The 20,732-nt window shown below is 43.3% G+C and overlaps 1 protein-coding gene across 3 annotated transcripts in view; it reads right to left on the reverse strand.

The window, feature by feature from the left end:
- The window catches only part of CRTAC1 (cartilage acidic protein 1), a 154,398-nt gene that overhangs the window by 122,293 nt on the left and 11,373 nt on the right, over window positions 1–20,732 (reverse strand). For all 3 annotated transcript variants that reach the window (XM_032607785.1, XM_032607783.1, XM_032607784.1), the window contains exon 2: window positions 14,021–14,220. In XM_032607785.1, the coding sequence (XP_032463676.1) occupies window positions 14,021–14,220 (200 nt within the window). The remainder of the gene's footprint in view (window positions 1–14,020; window positions 14,221–20,732) is intronic.

Below are 20,732 nucleotides of genomic sequence, written 5' to 3' on the forward strand. Positions count from 1 at the left end.
AAGCCTCTCTGGTTACAAATTATGAATTCTGATACAGGATTTGGTTAAGGGAAGTTGAAATTCTTTCCCAAAGTACAAATTTCCGTAATTCATCAGGCACATGGATTCTCTTTGAGCTTTGTGAAGGCGGGAGTTGCTCTAGTTCACTGCTAATCCCCAGGGCTCAGCAAGATGCCTGCCACATGGCAACTTAATAAAAAAAAATCACAGAATGAATGAATAAAAGCTGAGTCATATAATAGGGGTAAACAAACTTTTTTCTAGGTGGGACATTGATTTATAGGAAACTAAGTAAAATACAAGACAACTTATTTTAGGACAGCATGTCTTCAGACGGCACAGTATAAAAATGTGTAAATGACTGTTAAAAATTAACAACAGAAGATATATAGTTCTAATTTAAAAACAGAAAATGTTCCACAGTGCTATCTTTTTCCATTGATGGAAAAAGGGATAGAGAGAAACACTTAGGTTTCTAAGATGAGGGTTGGTTCTGTTATATTAGGCATTAAATAAACATAATCACCCTCAACACACTAAAAATTGAGCATTTAGAATGTGCCAGATGCTGTTATAAGCACTTCATATGTCTTATCTCATTTGTCTTCACCACAGCCTCGGAAGTATTATTGTCTGAAAGTCATCATAAAGTTATCAGTGTCCCTTGAAATTTTCTTTAGCTCTCTAGCTTTTTGAACCAAGAATGAAGTTGTCCTCTTTTTAATTCCTAGTTTTAAATTAAAGATTTATTTCCCCATGAAATGTTAGATATGTTCCAAAGATTGACTTGGATTTTAGATACTTTGAGATATGTTATTTCACTAGCTCTTGCCTTTTGACATTCATGAATTGTATGGAAAGGAAACTTTTATAATGAGACTTGCCATATGTTCCAAAGTTTTCCTAATTTGTGGAGGCAAAATGGTTTGTGTGTGGGTGGGGATGCATTGGGGAAGGACGGCGTTCAGCCTCTGGGTCTGTTCCAAGGCTCTGGTGCTGTCCAGGAATCAGGGGCTGAAATGGCTTAACCAAGGCCTTCCCAGGCCAGCCAGATGGAACAATGAGTGATGGGGTGCTGGAGGAATGCAGCCTTGGCTATAGCCTGGTGCATCCACAGCTTCCCAGAATAGGGAAACAACTTGAAAAGATACTAAAGGAACTAGAATTATGGCCCATCTTATTTGGAGGGAATTGGGGGAAATGGCTAGCTTACTTCTCCCTCCTTCTTCTTCCATAATTTGCTTTGGCTTGGAGGGGAGAATATGGACAACAGATGACTGATGGAAAAGTTTATGTTAAGAAAAACACAAAGAAACAAAACAAGGCTGCTGGCACTTGGAGCTAGTGGTGCATTTTGCTGCCTCTCGGAGGTGTTAGACAGGAACCGGGAAAAACCAGGACTGGAGGCTCAATAATGTTGTCAGTTCCTTGGGACTACTCAGTCAACAAACAATTATTGTGGTTTAATGAAAGGGAAATGAACGCAGGGACCTTGGCTGTAATAAGAGAAGATCTAACGTGTGACATCATAGAGAGGTTCCAGACGGGGAAAAAGCCTTATGACCGCAAACTCAGATCAAATTCAGTGTTTTAAGAAACTAGAAAACTGAAATATTCCCTGGGGAGACGAGCCTGATAAGTGTGCTGGACGTGGACTGAGTTTCTCCTCTACAGCTCACATGACACACTGCCCTGTTATTTCCACATGTGCCTTATCTCCATTACGACTAAGATGGCTTGAAGGAAGGGTCTGTGTTCTTGTATCTGCCAAAGCACAGAGCACACAGCTATGCACGTGGCAGGTAGGCGTATGTAGGATTTGTTTATTGATTTGACTGAGGTTGCTCTCAAGACTAAAGTCCTTGGATCAATTGCTTCTGAGTATAGCTAATGCTTATTATTTTCATTAACCCCCTTACCTAAGACCCTCTGTCCATCCTTGAGACCCCTGCCTATCTCACTTCATTCATTTATTGAACTCTGTGTGCTAGGCACTGTAGGTGCACAGATGAAAAAGAGAAAGTTCCTGCCTTTAGGAGTCCGCAATCTAAAGTGAGAGGGCAAATTTTAAGAAGAATTCTTGATCAAAGTATATATACAGAATGTTTACTGTTTAATTGAATACCATTATGGTATTTCTTTGGTTTGAGTTTCCTTTTCAATCTGATCCAGCTAGCAAAAACTCCTTCAGAAACACAGGTTAACACTAATCACAGATCGTCAACCGCTCTTATATATCCTTAAGAATCTTTCCTCTGACTAGGTAGCCACAGGATCTCCTTTGGGGCTAGGACGGTTATGCTCTCGTCTGCAACACAGCACCAGATAGGGTGCTTGCTCTAGCATGTAAAGGGGCTGCCTTGTCCAAATTTACATATCATTCGTTTTGGCATTAGATGAGAAAACTAGGTCTAGAAAACAACGGGGAGAGGAGGATTTATTGAAGGTATGCAAGGTGCTCCCAGAACTGAAGGAGAGGTGCAGGAGACCCATAGGTTTAGGGACCTCAAAGGTACAGGAACCATGGCCTTGATGCCCCTAGAATTCTCTCTTCTCCTTTCTGGGTGTAACCTTTGTTCTCTCAGGTTCCTCCACGGGATGGGGGATGGGGACATGTCTGCGGTAGTACTGTAATACAGTCTTACAACTCATGATCCAAGAGCAAAGGTAGAGCTTTCCTTAGATTCAGGATGAAAAATCTCAGATCAAGAAGCTGATTGGACAGTCTTAGGTCACAGAGAACCCCAGACTAATCCCTAGTGGCCAAAAGGATACTTTGGCAGCCCCAAAGGATCCTGTGATTAGAACAGTTTGCCAAAGGAGAAGGAATGTTCTTCCCAAAAGAAGGAATGAAGACAGTGTGGAGGTTCAAAGAGAAGATTCTGCTACCCTATTCTGATGATTCCACCAATGCAATGCTGCCGTCCAGAGTAGCTCCCAACCAGGTAGACTCACTAGCCTGCTCATCCTACCACTGCCCACTCGTGGCCAGCAAAGGGTGACCAGAACACTAGGGCATGTCAAAGGATACTGGGTAGTTGCCCATGACTTCATATGGCTGTAATCCTATGAACAACATGGAAAGATGGCTGCTGAGGGGGAAGGGGTCCTTTTTGATGTGCACAGTCACACATTTCCTTGGTTGACATAACCAAACACCAGTGACCTTATATGGTATCATCTACACTGGAAACGGACTTCAATCTTGACTTTCCCATGTTCCTCCATTGAGGCACAGTCCAAGGGTCTGGCCTGGCTCCTTGCATGCATGTGGCTTATTGCACAAGCTTCTCTCCCCATAAACACACATCCCTATACTTCTCCATTTCACACCCAAGTGTCCCATGCTATAGAAGTGTTTCTATTTTGCAAAAAGTAAATTAAAGCATCTCTGAAGAGATAAGGAAGAGAATCTCTTAAATACTACTTCTTTCAACTTCACATACCCTCCCAAGTCTTCTTGGTAATAGAAAAATAAGTTTTGGAGATCCTAAACCTCCTGACAACCCCAGACTTATGTTTCCATCCATATGATAGATTGCTGAAGGACCTTATCACTACAAAACAAGTAGGTCCCAGATAAAACATATCTTTAATATATTACTGGGTACAAACTTAAGGGAAATCTCCACAAATTACCCCATCCCACAGAAAAGTGAGCCAAAACTAGATCTGGCAGCAATGAGTGGTAAACAAACAGGTTGAACTGGCAGCATGGTGGAGATGCTGAACCCTAGAATCCTACATTAAATCCTAAATTAACCCTTGGAGAGACCTATAGTGTTCCCAGGTTAGCAGGACCCCCAGGCCCTCGGCAGAGATAACTATAAATCCTCTCTGGTAAAAAGCATTTCCAGGGCTTCCCTGGTGGCGCAGTGGTTGAGAGTCCGCCTGCCGATGCAGGGGACACGGGTTCGTGCCCCGGTCTGGGAAGATCCCACATGCCACGGAGCGGCTGGGCCCGTGAGCCATGGCCGCTGGGCCTGCGCGTCCCGAGCCTGTGCTCCGCAACGGTAGAGGCCACAACAGTGAGAGGCCCGCGTACCGCAAAAAAAAAAAAAAAAAAAACAAAAAAAAAAGCATTTCCATTTTAGGGCCACAGATCTCCCACATTTTAAGATCAAGCAAATATACTAAGAAGGGAAGCCACTCCAAATAAGCATAAGAAAAAAACAAAAAGCTAAGAACACATTAAACCCCCAAGGACTGTAGATATCAGAACTGTCAAATACAGAATATATCTATATAAGAAATGTTTAACGGAACAAGGAATGAAATAAATGAGTAAGCAACAAGACACTATCAGAAATGACTGGGGAGATTTGCAAAAGGATATGAAACTCCTAGAAATGAGAAACAGTTTTTGAAATTAAAACTCAACAGTTTGGATGCAACTGAAGGAAGAATTAGTGAACTGGAAGATATACCCAGAAAGTTACCCAGAATGCAGCATCACAGAGAGACAGGAGATGAATAAAATGAAAAAGGTTAAGAGATTTGGAGGCTAGCATGAGAAAACTTGACATGTCTGAGTGAAGACCTAAAAGGAGTGAGTAGAGAGAAGGGACAGAGTTTTAAAATGATGATGGCTGAGAACCATTAAGAGCTGATGAGAGACATGAATCCTCGGACTCAGGAAGCACATGCTGGGTTAAAAAAAAGACCCATATCAATACATATAGTAGTGAAACTGCAAAATCCAAAAGACAAAAAAGAGAGGCAAGACACAGACCACCTACAAAGGAATGACATTACTAATGACTGGCATCTTAGCAACAAGTGACAGAGGAATAAAAACTGTCAGCCTAAAATTTTTGAATGCAGAAGAATTATCTTTCAAGAATGGAGATACAATAAATATATTTTTAGATTAAACAACAACTGAGAGATTTTACCAGCAACTGGCATTCAGTAAGAACAGCTAAAAGAGGTATGCTGGGAAGAAGAAAAATGATAGGAAGGCCTTTCTGAGATGTAAGAAGAAAAATGAGCAAATAAGATGGTAAAAATGGATAGTAATAAAAACACTGCTTTTAGATAAAAACAATAACAATAATTATAAGTTATAGGGTTTGCAAAGGGCAAGACTGAAGTACTATATGTATACCAGGAAACGGTGTTCAGAGTTAAAGTGTACTAAAATCCCTGTATTGTTATAGAAAGGGGTTGATAATTTTAGAGTTTGTTAGGTTAAAAATGTACCATAAAATTTCAAAGGGAACCACTAAAGGTACAGAAGTAGAGGGTATAAATCTCAAATCAGTAGAGGCAAAAATGAAATTTCAAAAACAAGAATCTTTACCTCACAACGAAAAAAAAAAAAAAAAAGAGAAGCCCCTAAATCAATCAATTTTTAAAAAGCAAGAAAGAAAAACAAAAGAAGCATTGAAAGCTTGGAAATTAAAAAAAATAAGATAATAGAAACAAGTTTAAACATATCAATGTTCCCATTAAATGGAATGGACTAACCTCATTAGTAACAGGACAGCAGGATGGACATGGTTAAACAGTTGAAAAAAACATAAGCCACACTTATGCTGCATACAAGAAACATACATAAAACATAGGGGCTTTGGAGAGTTCAAAGCAAAAGTATGGAAAAAAGATATTCCTGTCAAATATTAACAAAAGGAAAGATGGAGTGGCTATAATAACATCAGACCAAAAGCATAATTAGCGATGGCTGGGGTCACTTCATAATGATAATGGCTTTCATTCACCAGGAAAATATAAGAATTCTTAAGACACTGCAATATATACAAATAACAAATCATTATGTTGTATACCTGAAACTAATATAATGTTATTTGTCAATTATATCTCCATTTAAAAAAAAGAATTCTAAAATTGCATCTAATAAAGCAGTCTCAACATACACACAACAACACAGAACCACAGAAAGAAATGGACTACCATTACGATTTGAACAACACAATTAACAAACCTAATTTAATGGGCACATATAGAATAACAATTCCGCCTCTCACCATCTCTATGACTCTCAGCAGATCTCTGGGCCTTGATTTCCTCATCTGCAAAATAGGGATAACCCTATCTACAGTGCTTTCATCAAATCTAAAATATCATAGGGATCAGACACCATTTTTTAATGTATCTTTAGAGAAAAAAACCCTGCCAATTAAATGCAAGCTGCCAATTGTAGGTCACATCCCAATTTTAGAGATGTTAAAATCACTAGGGGTAGGGGATTAAGAGGTACAAACTACTATATATAAAATAAGCTACAAGGATATGTTGTACAGCACAGGAAATGTAGCCAATATATAATAACTATAAATGGAGTATAATCTATAAAAATTTTAAATCACTGTGTTGTACACCCAAAACTAATATAACATTGTAAATCAACTATACGTCAATAAAAAAGTGTGAAAAAATGTGTGACTTAGACTCAATTAAATACTACACATCATATGGACTGCTGTGATGGTTTAAAGTGAGATGATATAAGTAAAATACAAGACATTGCTTCTGCCCTCCACCCCTTCACAAATTTAGTCTGCAAACAGGTGAAGGTAAATGAGGGGAGAGCATGTAAAAATCTGAAGTGGGAAATGTTTGCTTTTAGCTTCTTCATATCCTTGAATGCTTTCTTAGATACCTGCGCCTCAAAAGTAACTGATTCCTCAGAGGGAAAATTAAGTCAAAACCATAGCATTCTTGAAAGAAAGTGACTCACCAGGTCAGTAGCACTGGGGAGAAGGGGTGTATGAGGAAAAACACAAGAGAGGGAGGCAGGGGTCAGATTTGACCCCCCCCCCCCCCCCCCCCCCCCCCGCCCAGCAGAAGTGATTCCAGGAGTGGAAATGGCACCTGTTCCAGAGGGAAGTGTGAGGTGAGCTTGGGAGAAGGAAGGGGAGGGGGAGGGAGGGGGGAGAGGAAGAAGGCCTGAGGCCTGTGAGGGTGGGGTGGAGGGCTGTTCTGGGCTCCTGCCTGCTGTGGGCCTGAACCCTGGGGAGCCTGGTGTGGGACGCAGTGGACAAGGAAGACCTTCCATCCAGCCCACCGCTTAAAAAAATGGGAGAAGAGAGTTTAAAGCAAAGTGACTGGAGACAGGGCATACATCTACTTTCTGCATGGATGAAAAATTCAGACTAAAAGTAGCTTTGCCGTTTTCAGCAAAGGCAATTTTAGTGTCTTAATTATATTACTATTTTGGAGCAGCTTTTTTTAAATACTCTTCAATACTCTGTGAAAATCAGTCTTTTGTTAAAATGCTTTAAAAAAAATTAATTTAAAAACAAACAAACAACAAAATCCAAATAAGCCTAAAGTTCTCTTCAATATGGAGAGGCCTTTGCCCCCTTGTTAAATAGACCTAACCTATCCTTCTTGTGACCACCCAAATGCCCCTCCAAGGCCTTTGTGATTCTCATCCAGAAGTGCTCTCCACCTGTTCTAACCTCACGGAATGTTTGCATCTCCCCCGGGGGCACAAGTCACTTATGACCTCAACCAAGTGTGTTTGCCTCAGCAAGGACAGTGAGATCTTTAAAAGTTCTGAACCCCTCTCCCCACCTCCAACCACCCATGGTACCAGGTGTCACACAGCGAGCTGCAGGGTGAATTAATGTGGATGGCCACCTAGGAATGAAGTGTGATTTAAGGGCTTCTTTCCAAAACCGAACCTGTTCTTAGGGGAATGTCACTGAATAAAAATAATACTTCTGTTGGTGATGTATTTCTTTTAAATATATTCTTTTATTCTTCTAAATAATGTTTGTGGGTGGTGTATTTCTTTTATTGCTGTGAAATTAGTAAAATAATACTATTAAAATCTTCGGAGGTAACGGCCATCACCTCTCTGAGAAATGTCACCAAGAACCTGACCTTTACCTAATGTATTAGTTTCATATTGCTGCTGTAACAAATCACCTCAAACCTAGTGGCATAAAACAATACAAACGGATTATCTGACACTTCTGTATGCCACAAGTCCAACGTTGGTCTGTGCTGAAATCAAGGTGTTGGCAGAGCTGCATTCCCTTCAAGAAGCTCTAGGGGGCTTCCCTGGTGGCACAGTGGTTGAGAGTCCGCCTGCCGATGCAGGGAACACGGGTTCGTGCCCCGGTCTGGGACGATCCCACATGCCGCGGAGCGGCTGGGCCCGTGAGCCATGGACACTGAGCCTGCAGGTCCGGAGCCTGTGCTCCACAACGGGAGAGGCCACAACAGTGAGAGGCCCACGTACCGCAAAAAAAAAAAAAAAAAAAAATCAGGGGCAGTCCATGCTTAACCATAGCAGAAGAGCTGGCACCCTGCAATCATTCTTCCATGATACCGAGGACAATGAATCTTAGGGTTAAGGGTGACCCATTTAAGAAATATATTTTTGCAGAGGAAGCTTTAGAGGAAGTCTTTTTAGCAGTTTGAATCAGAGTATTGAAGTTCCTCAATTCAGTTTTTAACAGCAGCAGCTTCTTTTACAGATGTAGAATAGGACACCGCCCCCCCCCCCCCACTTCTTTATTACATCTAAATTGATAAAGTTCAGACCCTGGAGCCTATGTGGCAGTACACACAGTAGGTGTTTGAATAGCTGTTGATATCAATAATCCCCCAAATTACTCTTTATTTCTAGGCTATGAATACATAGAAAAAGATTGAGATTGGTAACATTGGCAATATCTATTAAGGTATAAAATGTACACATCATTCCCAGCATTTCCACTGCTTGGTATCATCCCAGATAAACATCTGCATATGTGTGTAAGGATGTGCAGTATGCATTGTCTGCAATGGTCACAGATTAGCGACAGCTTAAATGTCACTTGAGGAGTGGCAAAACAAATGTGGCCCATCCGCACTAAGTAACTTAAAAAAATTAGGTTAGATCCATGTGTTCGAACAATGAATATGTTACACTGAGAAAAGCAAGCTCTGGAACAATGTGTATCAGTTTGATTCCTCTTGAAATTACATATTTTTAAAAAATATATATGTAACATAGAAATTTTCAGAAGTATAAGCACTAAACTGGAAACAATTGTTATTCTGGAAGGGGACTGGGATGAGCTTAGAGTAGGGATGGGAAGTTGGTAAAGATGGATTTTTACTTTCATCTATATTGTGTGGATTTTTTTTTTTTTTTTTTGCGGTACGCGGGCCTCTCACTGTTGTGGCCTCTCCCGTTGCGTAGCACAGGCTCCAGACGCGCAGGCTCAGCGGCCATGGCTCACGGGCCCAGCCGCTCCGCGGCATGTGGGATCGTCCCGGACCGGGGCGCGAACCCATGTCCCCTGCATCGGCAGGCGGACTCTCAACCACTGCGCCACCAGGGAAGCCCCGTGTGTGGATTTTTTTGCAATAAAACATTTGTGTTATCAAAATGTAAAAGGTATTTTAAAGTAAAAAAAGAGAAACTGAAATAATCTAACTTTTTAAGTTGTCAAAACTGATGGATCAAATCTATTAGAACGTCATATTGATATTTTACAAAACAGCTAAGACTGAAAGTTCAAAAGTACTTTTCCTATTTTGTTGAAAGTATGTGTGTGTATGTATATGTACTGTATATATTTATATTTACTACATACACCTAAATATTTGTACATGGATACTACATCTATCTACTATATCTATCTATACACACTATATACATCTATATATACTGCATATATCTATATATGTTGGTAATAAAATGCATAAATGCTGCTTTGGTTTAATCACAGATAAATATCTCATTCTTCATCATTGTTCTTATTACTTATAATGGCAAAAATATCTCCTATATGATTATGATTAATCTGGTAACTGAATACAGTTTGCCTTTAAAATAATTCAATTAATTTTAGTAAATTAAGAAAGTTTTCTGACATAGTTGCAAAATTAAGAAAAAATGAAACCCTGAGTTGCAAAATTAAGAAAAAATGAAACTCTGGTTTACAATACGTAGCATCCCTTTAAATGAAACCCTTCCAAGTGTGAAGAATGCGTTAAGGTTTTATCAAGTGAATGCTCCTTGTGTAGAAAAACTGATCTAAATCATGATTTAAACTTTAGAACCACTACAATCTTTCCATTTGGGCAAAACTTCTTGGAAACTGACAGGGTAGAGGGGTTATTTCAGACCTCTGGGGATATCCCAGGAAACAAAATCTCCTCTAAAGGAATTGTGCAAGATTGACACCAACAGGGATTCCTTTCCAGACTGCGTGAGACTGTAGATTGGGTGTTTAGTGTCACTGAGAAAAGGAGAAGCCACCAGGCTTTTTATTTACCCAGGGAACCCGTCTCGAAGATATTCAATGGTCTGTGCCTGCGCCGACGTCTCCTGGGGGTGATCAAATCCTCCCCCTCACCCCGCAAACAGGAGACTGTACCCAGATCCTCGATCATGCACCTGCCGGTTAACAGATCAGCCCTCCACATGCAGAGGCACTCGCCCAGCTGTGTCAGAGGATCAGAGCCGGCCCTCTCCCTCCCCCACCCCTGCGGAGCAAAGGGCGGTCATTTTCTGCTCCTCCCAGAGTCAGAAGTGTGCACACACCTTCCATCACAATTAACTTAAGACTCTGAAACAACACAAACTCACCCACAACATGCTCAAAATCAATGCCATCAATACCCAGAAGGAGGATACCAAAAAGGTAAAACAAAACAAATCTATTCAAAGAGTAAATACTGAAAGCAACAGGGCTGGAGTCAGACACACTACAAGGTCAACAAATCCAAGACAAGTTCAAGTGCGGGCATTTTATAAACTGAAGAGCTGCCCAATATCCCAGGGGTCAGAAACGCAAATGCCTTCAGGTGCCAGCTAATGGAAAGGTCTATAAGATAATAGAGGGTGGGCCTGTCAGGAGCTGGACTGCAGGTGCCCCAGGTAAAGGCATTCACATTCAATTTTTAAGAATTTCAATTCCTGCTGTGTGATTCCTAAAGAGAGTCTACCATCAAACAGAGTTAAATATGGGTGTAGGGTGGATAAAACTGAATGAAAGTCAAAGTCAGATATGTTGCCAAGGAGTCCACAGGGCATGAAAGGCAGGGCAGTGATCCTAGCTGTCATTATTTGAAAGGGTAGTGACCACTTGGTTTAAATCTTCAAAGGTAATAGCAAAACAAAAGTTAAAAGAAATGGCTTACTAAGCTCGAATATGAGGGATTCAGATTAGTCACGTAGATTCTTGACATAAGTAACTGAGCTGGATTATGAAAAGATTGCACACATTCCCTTGGAAGGCTCTAAATAAAGGGAGCCTCCAAAAACAATAGGTGTGACCTTATTGGAAGGCAAGGGGTGGACCGAATGACCTGCCAAGGTCCTGATTTAAATATGTCTGTATAGTCAGCCCCTGGTTATCCAGCCCAAAGAAGAAGACAGTGACAAATCATCCTAAGCTGAAGAAAATAAAGAGTTATATTTGCCTTTGGAATGTATTTTGGTACTTAAATTAGAACGTGTCTTTCTGATGCTCTGAGAATTCACAATGCGTCCATAACAGCCACAAAGGAGGCCTGACCTGGAGCTGGGAGGCTGCCCAATTTCGCCATCCTGTCCTCTATGTAAATCTTCCTCTTTGCTGGTGGTGAGCAATGTCATCTTTTAGAAGAACACCTGGCAGTCCAAGTTTTCTCAGACAGGGGCTGCCTGGCTCAGCCCTTCGCTGGGAGAAGAGACGAGGGCCTTTCCCCGGTCTCTGGCTGATTCAGAATAAAGACCCAGGATGGTCTGGTTCTTGCTTCTAGAGGATAACTCCAAAGTGCTGCAGGCCCCACAGGAAGCAGGAAGCCAGACAAGGTTTAGACATCTACTCTAAGCTGCCTACGAATTATGGTCTAGCTTCTCTGCCGTAGAAGACGCAAAAGCAAATTTCTTGAGTTCCTTGGAAGAGAAAGAGAAAAAGGCTTCACTGAAAAGGAAGGTGAAATGAACGCCCAGCACTGGGAAACCAAGAAGCTGGATGCTCAGAAGATGCAGTAACAATCCCCTGCCCCTCAAAGGATGGGTGGGATGGAAATCTGAGCTTGCCACCCATCGTCCAAGATGAAAGGAGAACCTGGTCATCATTGTGGGGGCCCAGGAGGAGGGAAAGATAGGAAGGAGGGAAGTTGCCTCACTCTTCTCTGTCCCCTGTCAGCTCCCAGTGCCTACCGGAGGGAGGCTGGTGTCATCTGGTAGGAGGCAGGGCCAACTAGAACATCTCAGAAGTGCATCACCGCCCCTTACCCAGAGACCCTGGCAGAGTGGCGCAGGCTCCGGGAAGCAGGATTTGGCCAGGAAGGCTTCTCTTGGACTCAGAGAGTGACTGGACAGTCACAGAACTGAACACAGACAAGCTGCTTGGCTCCGGCCCTGCACAGGTCACCCCCGGCAATAAGGGTCATTACAACCATTCCTATTTCCCCCTTTTCTATCACACTCTGCTCTTCAGTTTTCCTTCCGAAGTCCCAGAACAGTGCTGTCTAATTTAAATGTGGCTGTATAATATTAAAATGAAATAAAATGAAAAATTCAGTTCCTTGGTCACAGTAACCACATCTCAAGTGCTCAACAGCCACACGTGGCTAGTGGACGCCATATTGGACAGAACCAAGATAGAACTTCTACATCATCGTAGAAAGTTCTATTTGTCAGCACACGAATCTAGACTTCCATGAGATCTAGAATCTAGGAACTTCTACTCTTCATGGTCTACAAGAAAAGAATAAATGAAAAAAGAAATGCACTTACAAAGTATCTTTTCTATACATCATCAGCACTAATCCTCACCACTGTCCTGTATGGTAGGCAGGGGTAGATTTCAACATGCCCATTTTACAGATGAGGAAAGTGGGGGCTGTGTAGTTAAGTAACTTGCACAAGGCTCACAACTATTGGATGACACAGGATTAAAACCAGGTTTTCCAGTGCCAAAGTCAGTGGTTTCTACTGTTACATGCAACTGCTACAAGTAATGTTACCTCCATTTACTTTGTTCAGTGCTGCCATAAAAGCTCCAGCCTTCTAGAATGAGGTTGACAGGCCCCTGTAGTGTATTTATTGATTGGCTGGTTTTTGAAGTGATAACTAAACTTTGTACAATGTAGTTTAGCAGCTCCATAGTTAGGGAGCCGTGGGGTTCAAATCCTGACTCATCCACTTACTATTTACTTGATAGAGGGCAAGTCACTCACCATCTCTGAATCCTAATTCCCTTTTCTTGTATATTTACTGCACAGTGCTGTCAGGAGGATTAAATAAGACAGTGCGTGGAAGGGCTTAGCACAGTGCCTGGTACATATTAGTGCCATAAACAAGGACTATCAACGGTGATCGGCAGACTTTACAATGCCCTCACGTGCAACAGCGACTGAAGCTTCACAATAGGGGGGCATCTTGCTATCTCCATTTTTGAAGATGATACATCTGAATCTCAGTGCATAAGGGGCTGACTCAAGGTCATGCAACTGGAAAGCTGTAGCTCTAAGGCATGAACTCAAGCTACTTGGACTCCAAATCTTTTCTTGATACACACTGTTGCGTCTCAGGAGAGAAGGGACCAGGGGTGCCAAGGCATGGTTTAGAGGAAGTTTAACTATCCTTCTTCATCGCCAACTTCCCCCCTTCTCTGAAACAGGCAATTAATGTTTTCTTAGTCTTGTGTAAAATGCTGTGCAAACGCAGCTTTGAGCATCCCCTTCTACCATAATTGTCACCCTTAAATCCCTCGTATATAGAGATTCTAGTGTCTCACTGGTAAGGAAGTAACACCTGCATAACTAAGGAGGCCAAAATATGAACAGAGTACCTTGAAGCAGGGCATTCAAATCTTCTCCCTGGAAAGCCTGTGGATCAAGCACTTTCCTTCCAATCTACCCTCCATCCCAACTCACCGCTACAGCAAAAAGGCAAGGACACAGCCTACCAGAACCCAGCTGAGTCCGGCCAAGACCCAAGTGCATGAGAATGTGTGTTGTTGCAAGCCCCTGGGCTTTTGGAGCTATTTGTTATCTGGCCCTATTACAGCAAAAGCTGACTAATGTATCTGTCAAACCCAGGGCGGGAGGTACTTACCCTGCCACGACAATCTCAAAGTCCCCGTCGTGGTCCACATCAGTCACCGCCACTCCATAGTTGAGCTGGGTGGGGTTGCTGTCATAGTCAGGGGGCAGGACTGAGTTGGTGACTGCCGTGAACATGGGTTCAGCGCGCAGGGACCCCTCAGTCAGGGGCAGAAACCACAGCAGCAGCAGGAACAGAAACATCTGGAACATCTGAAACCAAAAGTTACAAATGTTAGGTGCAGCAGTACCTTTCTTCCCTGTTCCTGGAGGGCTTGGCAACTCCTAGGCTGCCACTTTTCCACAAGACCTGTCCCGACTATGCTCTTTAAAACTGCAACCTGTCCCCATCACGTCAGGTCACCCTTATCCGGCTCTGCCTTTTCTTTTCCTACAGCACCTATCACTTTATAATATGCTGGATGACTTCCTCATTCATCATGTTTTGTTATTTAGTGTCTGTCTCCCTCAGCCAGAACATAAGCTCCACAAGGGCAAGGCTCTCTGTTTTGTTCATGTATGCATTCAAAGCCAAGGACAGTGTCTGGCACAAAAGAGGCACTCAGTACATATTTAGGAAGGAAGGAAGGAAGGAAGGAAAGGAAGGAAGGAAGGGAGGGAGGGAGGAAGGAAGGAAGGAAGGAAGGAAGGAAAGGGAGGGAGGGAGGAGGGAAGGAAGGAAGCAAGGAGGGAAGGAAGGAAGGAAGGAAGGAAAGGGAGGGAGGGAGGGAGGGAGGGAGGGAAGGAAGAAATGGTAGAGTATAAACACATGGGCGTCTCCCATCCTCTGGGAGAAAGGCTGGGAGAATGAAGAAAACAACAGATCTCAGACAGTCCAGGGGTGGGTGAGAGCCCCATGAGGGTCCATGTCTAGAACAATAGTAGAGGCAGTAAAGGATTATCCTTCTGTGGGACCTACCCCAGAGGCAGCCTGGAGGGAATCTGTGACTTGGAAGGTTCCCCTGCCAAGGTCCCTCCCTAGGGCAGCTGGCCGTCACCTCCAGACCAGGAAGCAGTCAGTTATGGAATGTATTCCAGCAGGATCTGGCGAGCGGCACATCATTCACTTGGAGAAATTAAATCACTGTGTGTGTGTTTTATTATAAATTAATTATGTATAATCCATTGTATAATTCATTATTATATCTCTAACATAACTCAGGGTGTTGCCAAACAGCCTGGAGCTGCGAGAGCTGGTGGCAGGCACGCAGGAGACAGATGAGAGTGGCCAAGGAGGTGGAAGAACTCCATCCTTTCCTGACGTGAGCCAGGGAGACACTGAGAATGCTACGGATGGCACCACCCCGAGTTGCTGCCTGCAGGCTTAGAATCAGAACTCTGAGAGTGTTCCAAAGGCTCCCCTGGGACGAGTCCCACAAGGCCTGCACAGGCAGTCCCGCAGGCAAGGCGGTGCCTTCCTGCCTACAGAGAGCGGCACACCTCTTCCTGATGGAACTTTTCCTGCTGGCTTGTCAGTGTGGCTGGCAGCCAAGAGCCAAGGCTGAGTGAAGCTGATGTCTTAATGAAGAGAAGACCTGAAGACTGACTCCCCAGATGGAGACAGACATTCCTGCCAGCAAAGGAGCTTGCTCCAGTTCAGGACCCAGAGACCACAATGAAGGGCCCAGGCACTGTCTACGGAGCCAAACATAATTCAGAAGCCTTCCTAATGCCTCGCTGGGGAGGCTGCAGAGAGACACGGGGCAGGGCTCTAACTGCAGGGCAGAAACTAACCTCAGCGAGCCTTCCTGGGAAGAAAGTTCTTGTAGCGTGTTAGAGGGCACAGGCTGGGTGTTGCACTATCAGAATGAGGCCAGTCCTAATTACAGCAACATCTACTGGGCTGTCTAGTCACTAAAGGCAAACACATCACTCCGAGAGTTCTGCAACTTGGCAAGAAGTTTGGTTGGATAAAGGAAACTCATAATTGGATTAATGAGCAGCTGGGGTGGGGTGGGGGAATGAGAAGCTAAAGAGTATTTAACAACCAGGTTAGCCGTGCCGAAATGTAGCGTGATCTGAAGGTCACAGGACTTTTCAAGGTATGAATTCTGTTGTAGGGATGGCAGATGAGTTTCAACGTGACAGAAAAAACTGACTGGCAGTGGCTTGAAAGAGTACTGTGATCAGCTTACGACATTTGCAATCAATGGGCATGAAGGAAAAACTGGTATCGGGCATGCATTCTAGAAGCTATGAAGTTCCTCCCAGGCACTACTACACTTGCAGTTTGGGTCACTGCCACCAGGGAGGCAGATCCTATTAGGGTAATAGAAGCATCTGGTAGAAATTTTCTAACGAAGGCCACCAGGGGCAAGAACCGTGATCCAGCCTCTTGATTTTTACCTTTGTTTGAAAAGTAGAACTTTTAATTAAAGGAGACATCTGAAAGAAATAGCTACTCTGTGTTATCCATTTCCAGATAAGTAACCTAAAGCAAGATTAAACAGAAATAATACACCTGTGGGATGACCTCTGTTTTGCTTGGTGACCTTGAACAAGTCACAGCCTTGCTGGGTCCCAGCTTTATTCTCCAAAATGAGGGTCTGGGAGTAGATCTCTAAAGGTCCTTTCCGGCTCTAAAATTCTATGATGAATTAAAGGATTCCTTTTAGAAGCAGACCTTCGGCAGTTTTTCTTCCCAGCTTCTTCTATCAACTTCAGACCAACCTGTGTGGTTTTCCTTTCTGAGCATATTAAACATATTTTGAGCAAAACAGCTATTCAGCAGAGCTCTGTAGCAGTTCCCTTGCAGGGGCCAAGGCCAGACAGGAACGTGCCATCATTAGTGTGGAACCGAATGCACCAGGCACGAGCAGACCAGTGGACGGCCTCCCCCAGGGGGGTGTGCTGAGAGTAGAGCAGGGAGAACAATTCCTTTATATTTCATTCTTCTGACATGCCAAAGGCTCCCGGGGCTGCTCAGCACCAGCTGAAAGTTAGAGGGTCAGCCGAGGGCCTGCTGGGAAACAGTTGTGGTGGGAAACTTAGGAAAAGGCCTGGTAAATATCCACCCTCTAGCTCAGGGCTCAGATGAAGGAAATCACTGAAATGCCCCTCTACACTCTGGCTACTCAGTGGTCCCCAGACCAACGGCATCAGCATTAGCGAGGAGTTTGTTAGAAATGCAGAATCTTGGGCCCTACCCCAGACCTAATAAATCAGAATGTGCATTTTAACACGATTTCAGGTGATCTGAATGCACGTTAAAATTTGAGAAACATTGCTCGACCTTAGCTGTACTTTGGAATCACTTGGGGAACTTTAAAAAATACCGTTGTCTGAAAATGATTTCTTGGATATGACACCAAAAGAAAAGGCGACAGAAGAAAAAATAGATTACATGGACTGCATCAAAATTTAAAACTTTTGGGGATCACAGGACACTATCAATAGAGTGAAAAGGCAACCCATGTAATGGGAGAAAATATTTGCAAATCATATATCTGATAAGGGATTAATATCCAGAATATATAAAGAAGTCCTACAACTCAAAAACAACAACAATCCAATTCAAAATGGGTAAAGGACTTGAATAAACATTTCTCCAAAGAAGATATACAATTGGTCAATAAGTATATGAAAAGAGGCTCAACATCACTAATCGTTAGGGAAATGCAAATCAAACCCACAGTGAGATAATACTTCACACCCATTAGAATGGCTATAATCAAAAAAACAGGAAATAACTATTGTTAGTGAGGACGTGGAGAAATTGGGACCCTTACGCGTTGCTGATGGGACTATAAAATGGTGCAGCTGCTGTGGAAAACTGCTGTGCAGCAGTTCCTCAAAAAATCCAAAAAACAATTACCATGTGATGCAGCAATTCCATTTCTGGGTATATACCCAAAAGAATTGAAAGAGGGGACTGGAACAGATAGCTGTATACCCAAGTTCGTAATTGCATTATTCACAGTGGGCACAAGCAACCCAAGTGTCCATCAATCCATATGTCCAAAGTGTGGCATGTACATACAATGGAATATGATATGCCTTAAAAAGGAAGGAAATTCTGACACATGCTACAACATGGATGAACCTAGAAGACATTATGCTAAGTGAAATAAGCCAGTCATAAGAGGACAAACACTGTATGATCCCACTTATACGAGGTACCTGGAAGAGTCAAATTCATAGAGGCAGAAAGAAGAGTGGTGGTTACCAGGGGCTGGGGGGACAGGGGAATGGGGAGTTAGTGTTTCATGGTTATGGAGTTTCAGTTCGGGAAGATGAAAAGTTCTGGAGATGGATGGCGGTGATGTTTGCACGACAATGTGAGTGCATTTAATATCACTGAACTATACACTTATAAATGGTCAAAATGGAAGTTTTATGTTATGTATATTTTACCATAATAAAAAAATACTCAGGCCTGGTCTCATCCCAAGATATTCTCACTCACTTGGCATAGGACGCAGCAGGGGCATCAGAATTTTAAAAGCTCCCTACATGATTCTAATATGTTGCAAAATCTGACAATTTATGCCAGTGCTCCAGTGCTTCTCAAACTTTAATACGTACATGAATCACCGGGTGGTCTTGTTAAAAATGCAGATTTTGATTCAGCTGATCTGCAGGAGAGCCCAAGATTATATATTTTGAACAAGCTCCCATGTGATTCTGACCATCCTGGTCCATAAACTACATGTTGAATAGCCAGGGTTAAGAAACCATACTATATGCTACAGTGATTCGTTCAAGAAACTTCTCCTCTGCCTCTAGATCTAAGGGTCTGAAACCAATCCTAGGGCCATACAATCCTCAGGGCTGCAGGCTAGGTTGATCATTAGATACTCAAAGTACTAGCTATCTTCAGCTCAGTCAAATTACCACAATTGATAGGGACTGACAAAGAGGGATTCTGACTCTAATTTTTGCAAAGAATTGAGAAGAAGGAAAGGGCTGGAACTGGAGTGGGGGTCAGGTCTAGTAGACAAAAGATAGCTACCATTAATGCCCAGAGCCTAGAGAAGATAGGGTATGGGCAGGAATTTGCAAGCCAAGATAGAGATGCATGCCAGTGTGTTCCCCCAAACCATCGTGTGCCCAGTACTAGGAGGCACTCAATTAACATTTGTTAAATGCATGAAGGAATAAGTCCAAATGATAATGTGAATCAGCAGAAATTGCTTGCAACTTGTCATACAGTTATCTTAAAACTGTTCTTTCGGGTTTCCCTGGTGGCGCAGTGGTTGAGAGTCTGCCTGCCGATGCAGGGGACACGGGTTCGTGCCCCGGTCCGGGAAGATCCCACATGCCGCGGAGCAGCTAGGCCCGTGAGCCGTGACCGCTGAACCTGCCTGTGCTCTGCAGCGGGAGAGGCCACAACAGTGACAGGCCTGCGTACTGCAAAACAAAAACAAAACCAAAAAACTGTTCTTTCCCAAAAGAAGTGCTTCTTAAACTGTAACGTGCTTACCAATCACCTGAGGGTCTTGGTAAAATGCAGATTCTGATTTGGTAGGTCTGGGGTAGGGCCTGAGATTCTGCATTCTAACAAGCTTTCAGGGGATGCCGAGGCTGCTGGTCCGCAGACTTCACTTGTAGTAGCAAGGCTCTAGACCAGTGATTCTAAACCCTAGCTGTCCAATCGAATCACCTGGGGAGTTTTTAGAGCTATGCTGCTGCCCAGATCCTTCACCCCAGTTTCTGATTTAACTGGTCTGGGGTGGGGGGGTCGGGTGTATTTTTAGAAGCTCCTCTGATGATGTTAATGGGCAGCCTGGGCTGAGAACCACTGTCCCAGACTCACAGTCCCCAGTAAGCTACAATCTGATTTGAAGTGAAAAATGTTTCTGCTACCAGAATTCATCACCAGCCTGTTGAGGTCTACCAAGAAAATCTGTTTAGCCAGAGAGTATCATAGGAAGAGGCAGGATACGGAGTTTGGGGGAGAAAGCAGAGCAGGATGGTACTGCCTGAAGCAGAAGGACAGCAGGCGCTGGAGTGACCTCACGTTTTACACCGTTCGCTCGGAAACCTGTCACACCACTGTGAACATATCAATCTTTGGGGAGAATGTGGAGAAAAGCTAAAAATCGAATTTTAAAAAGTATGTTGAACTGAACTTTTTTGTTTTCTTGAATGCTGTGTAACAAACACCTACTAGCTATCTACAGGTAGCAGTGGCGTTAAGTAGTAAGTAAGTAAGTAGTGTTAAGTGCAATGGGAAGACATCTGGGGCAGTGCAGCCCGGGGGAGGTAAGGATAAATATCAGTGGCAGAGCTTGGCCAGAGGGTGCAGGACTGGAACAGCTGGGCTGCTCCTGCAGGGGAAGGGAGAGGAGGGGGCAAAGAGGGCTCTTAACAAGGGCGAGAGGTGGTCGGGCTTGTGTTTCAGGCGGTGGGAAGAATTGCTTTGTAATAATTTCTTAAAAGTATTCTACAAGCTAACAATCCTCAGTGGGATCGAGAGAAAGATAAATAAATAAACAAACCAAAGCCCAGAGTCGGGGACCTGGATTTGGACCTCAACTCCACCAGAAACTAGCAGGTTCTTAATCTTTCGGATCTCCAGTGTCCTCATCGGTAACCTGGGAATCCTATGACATGCCGAGGTTTCCAGGGTTAAGTGAGCTAGTGAACGGCTCTCGCCGGCCAGGCTCGGTGCTTATTTCCGTTCCTTTCACACAGATAGCTGTAAGGCTAGACAGTCTTTAGACACTGGCTGTGGGTCACATGCAGCCAAACTCAGTTTTCTGCGGCCTCGGGACTTTCCTGAA

The sequence above is a fragment of the Phocoena sinus genome, chromosome 16, assembly GCF_008692025.1.
Source record: "Phocoena sinus isolate mPhoSin1 chromosome 16, mPhoSin1.pri, whole genome shotgun sequence".
In the NCBI taxonomy this organism is placed as follows: Eukaryota; Metazoa; Chordata; class Mammalia; order Artiodactyla; family Phocoenidae; genus Phocoena; species Phocoena sinus.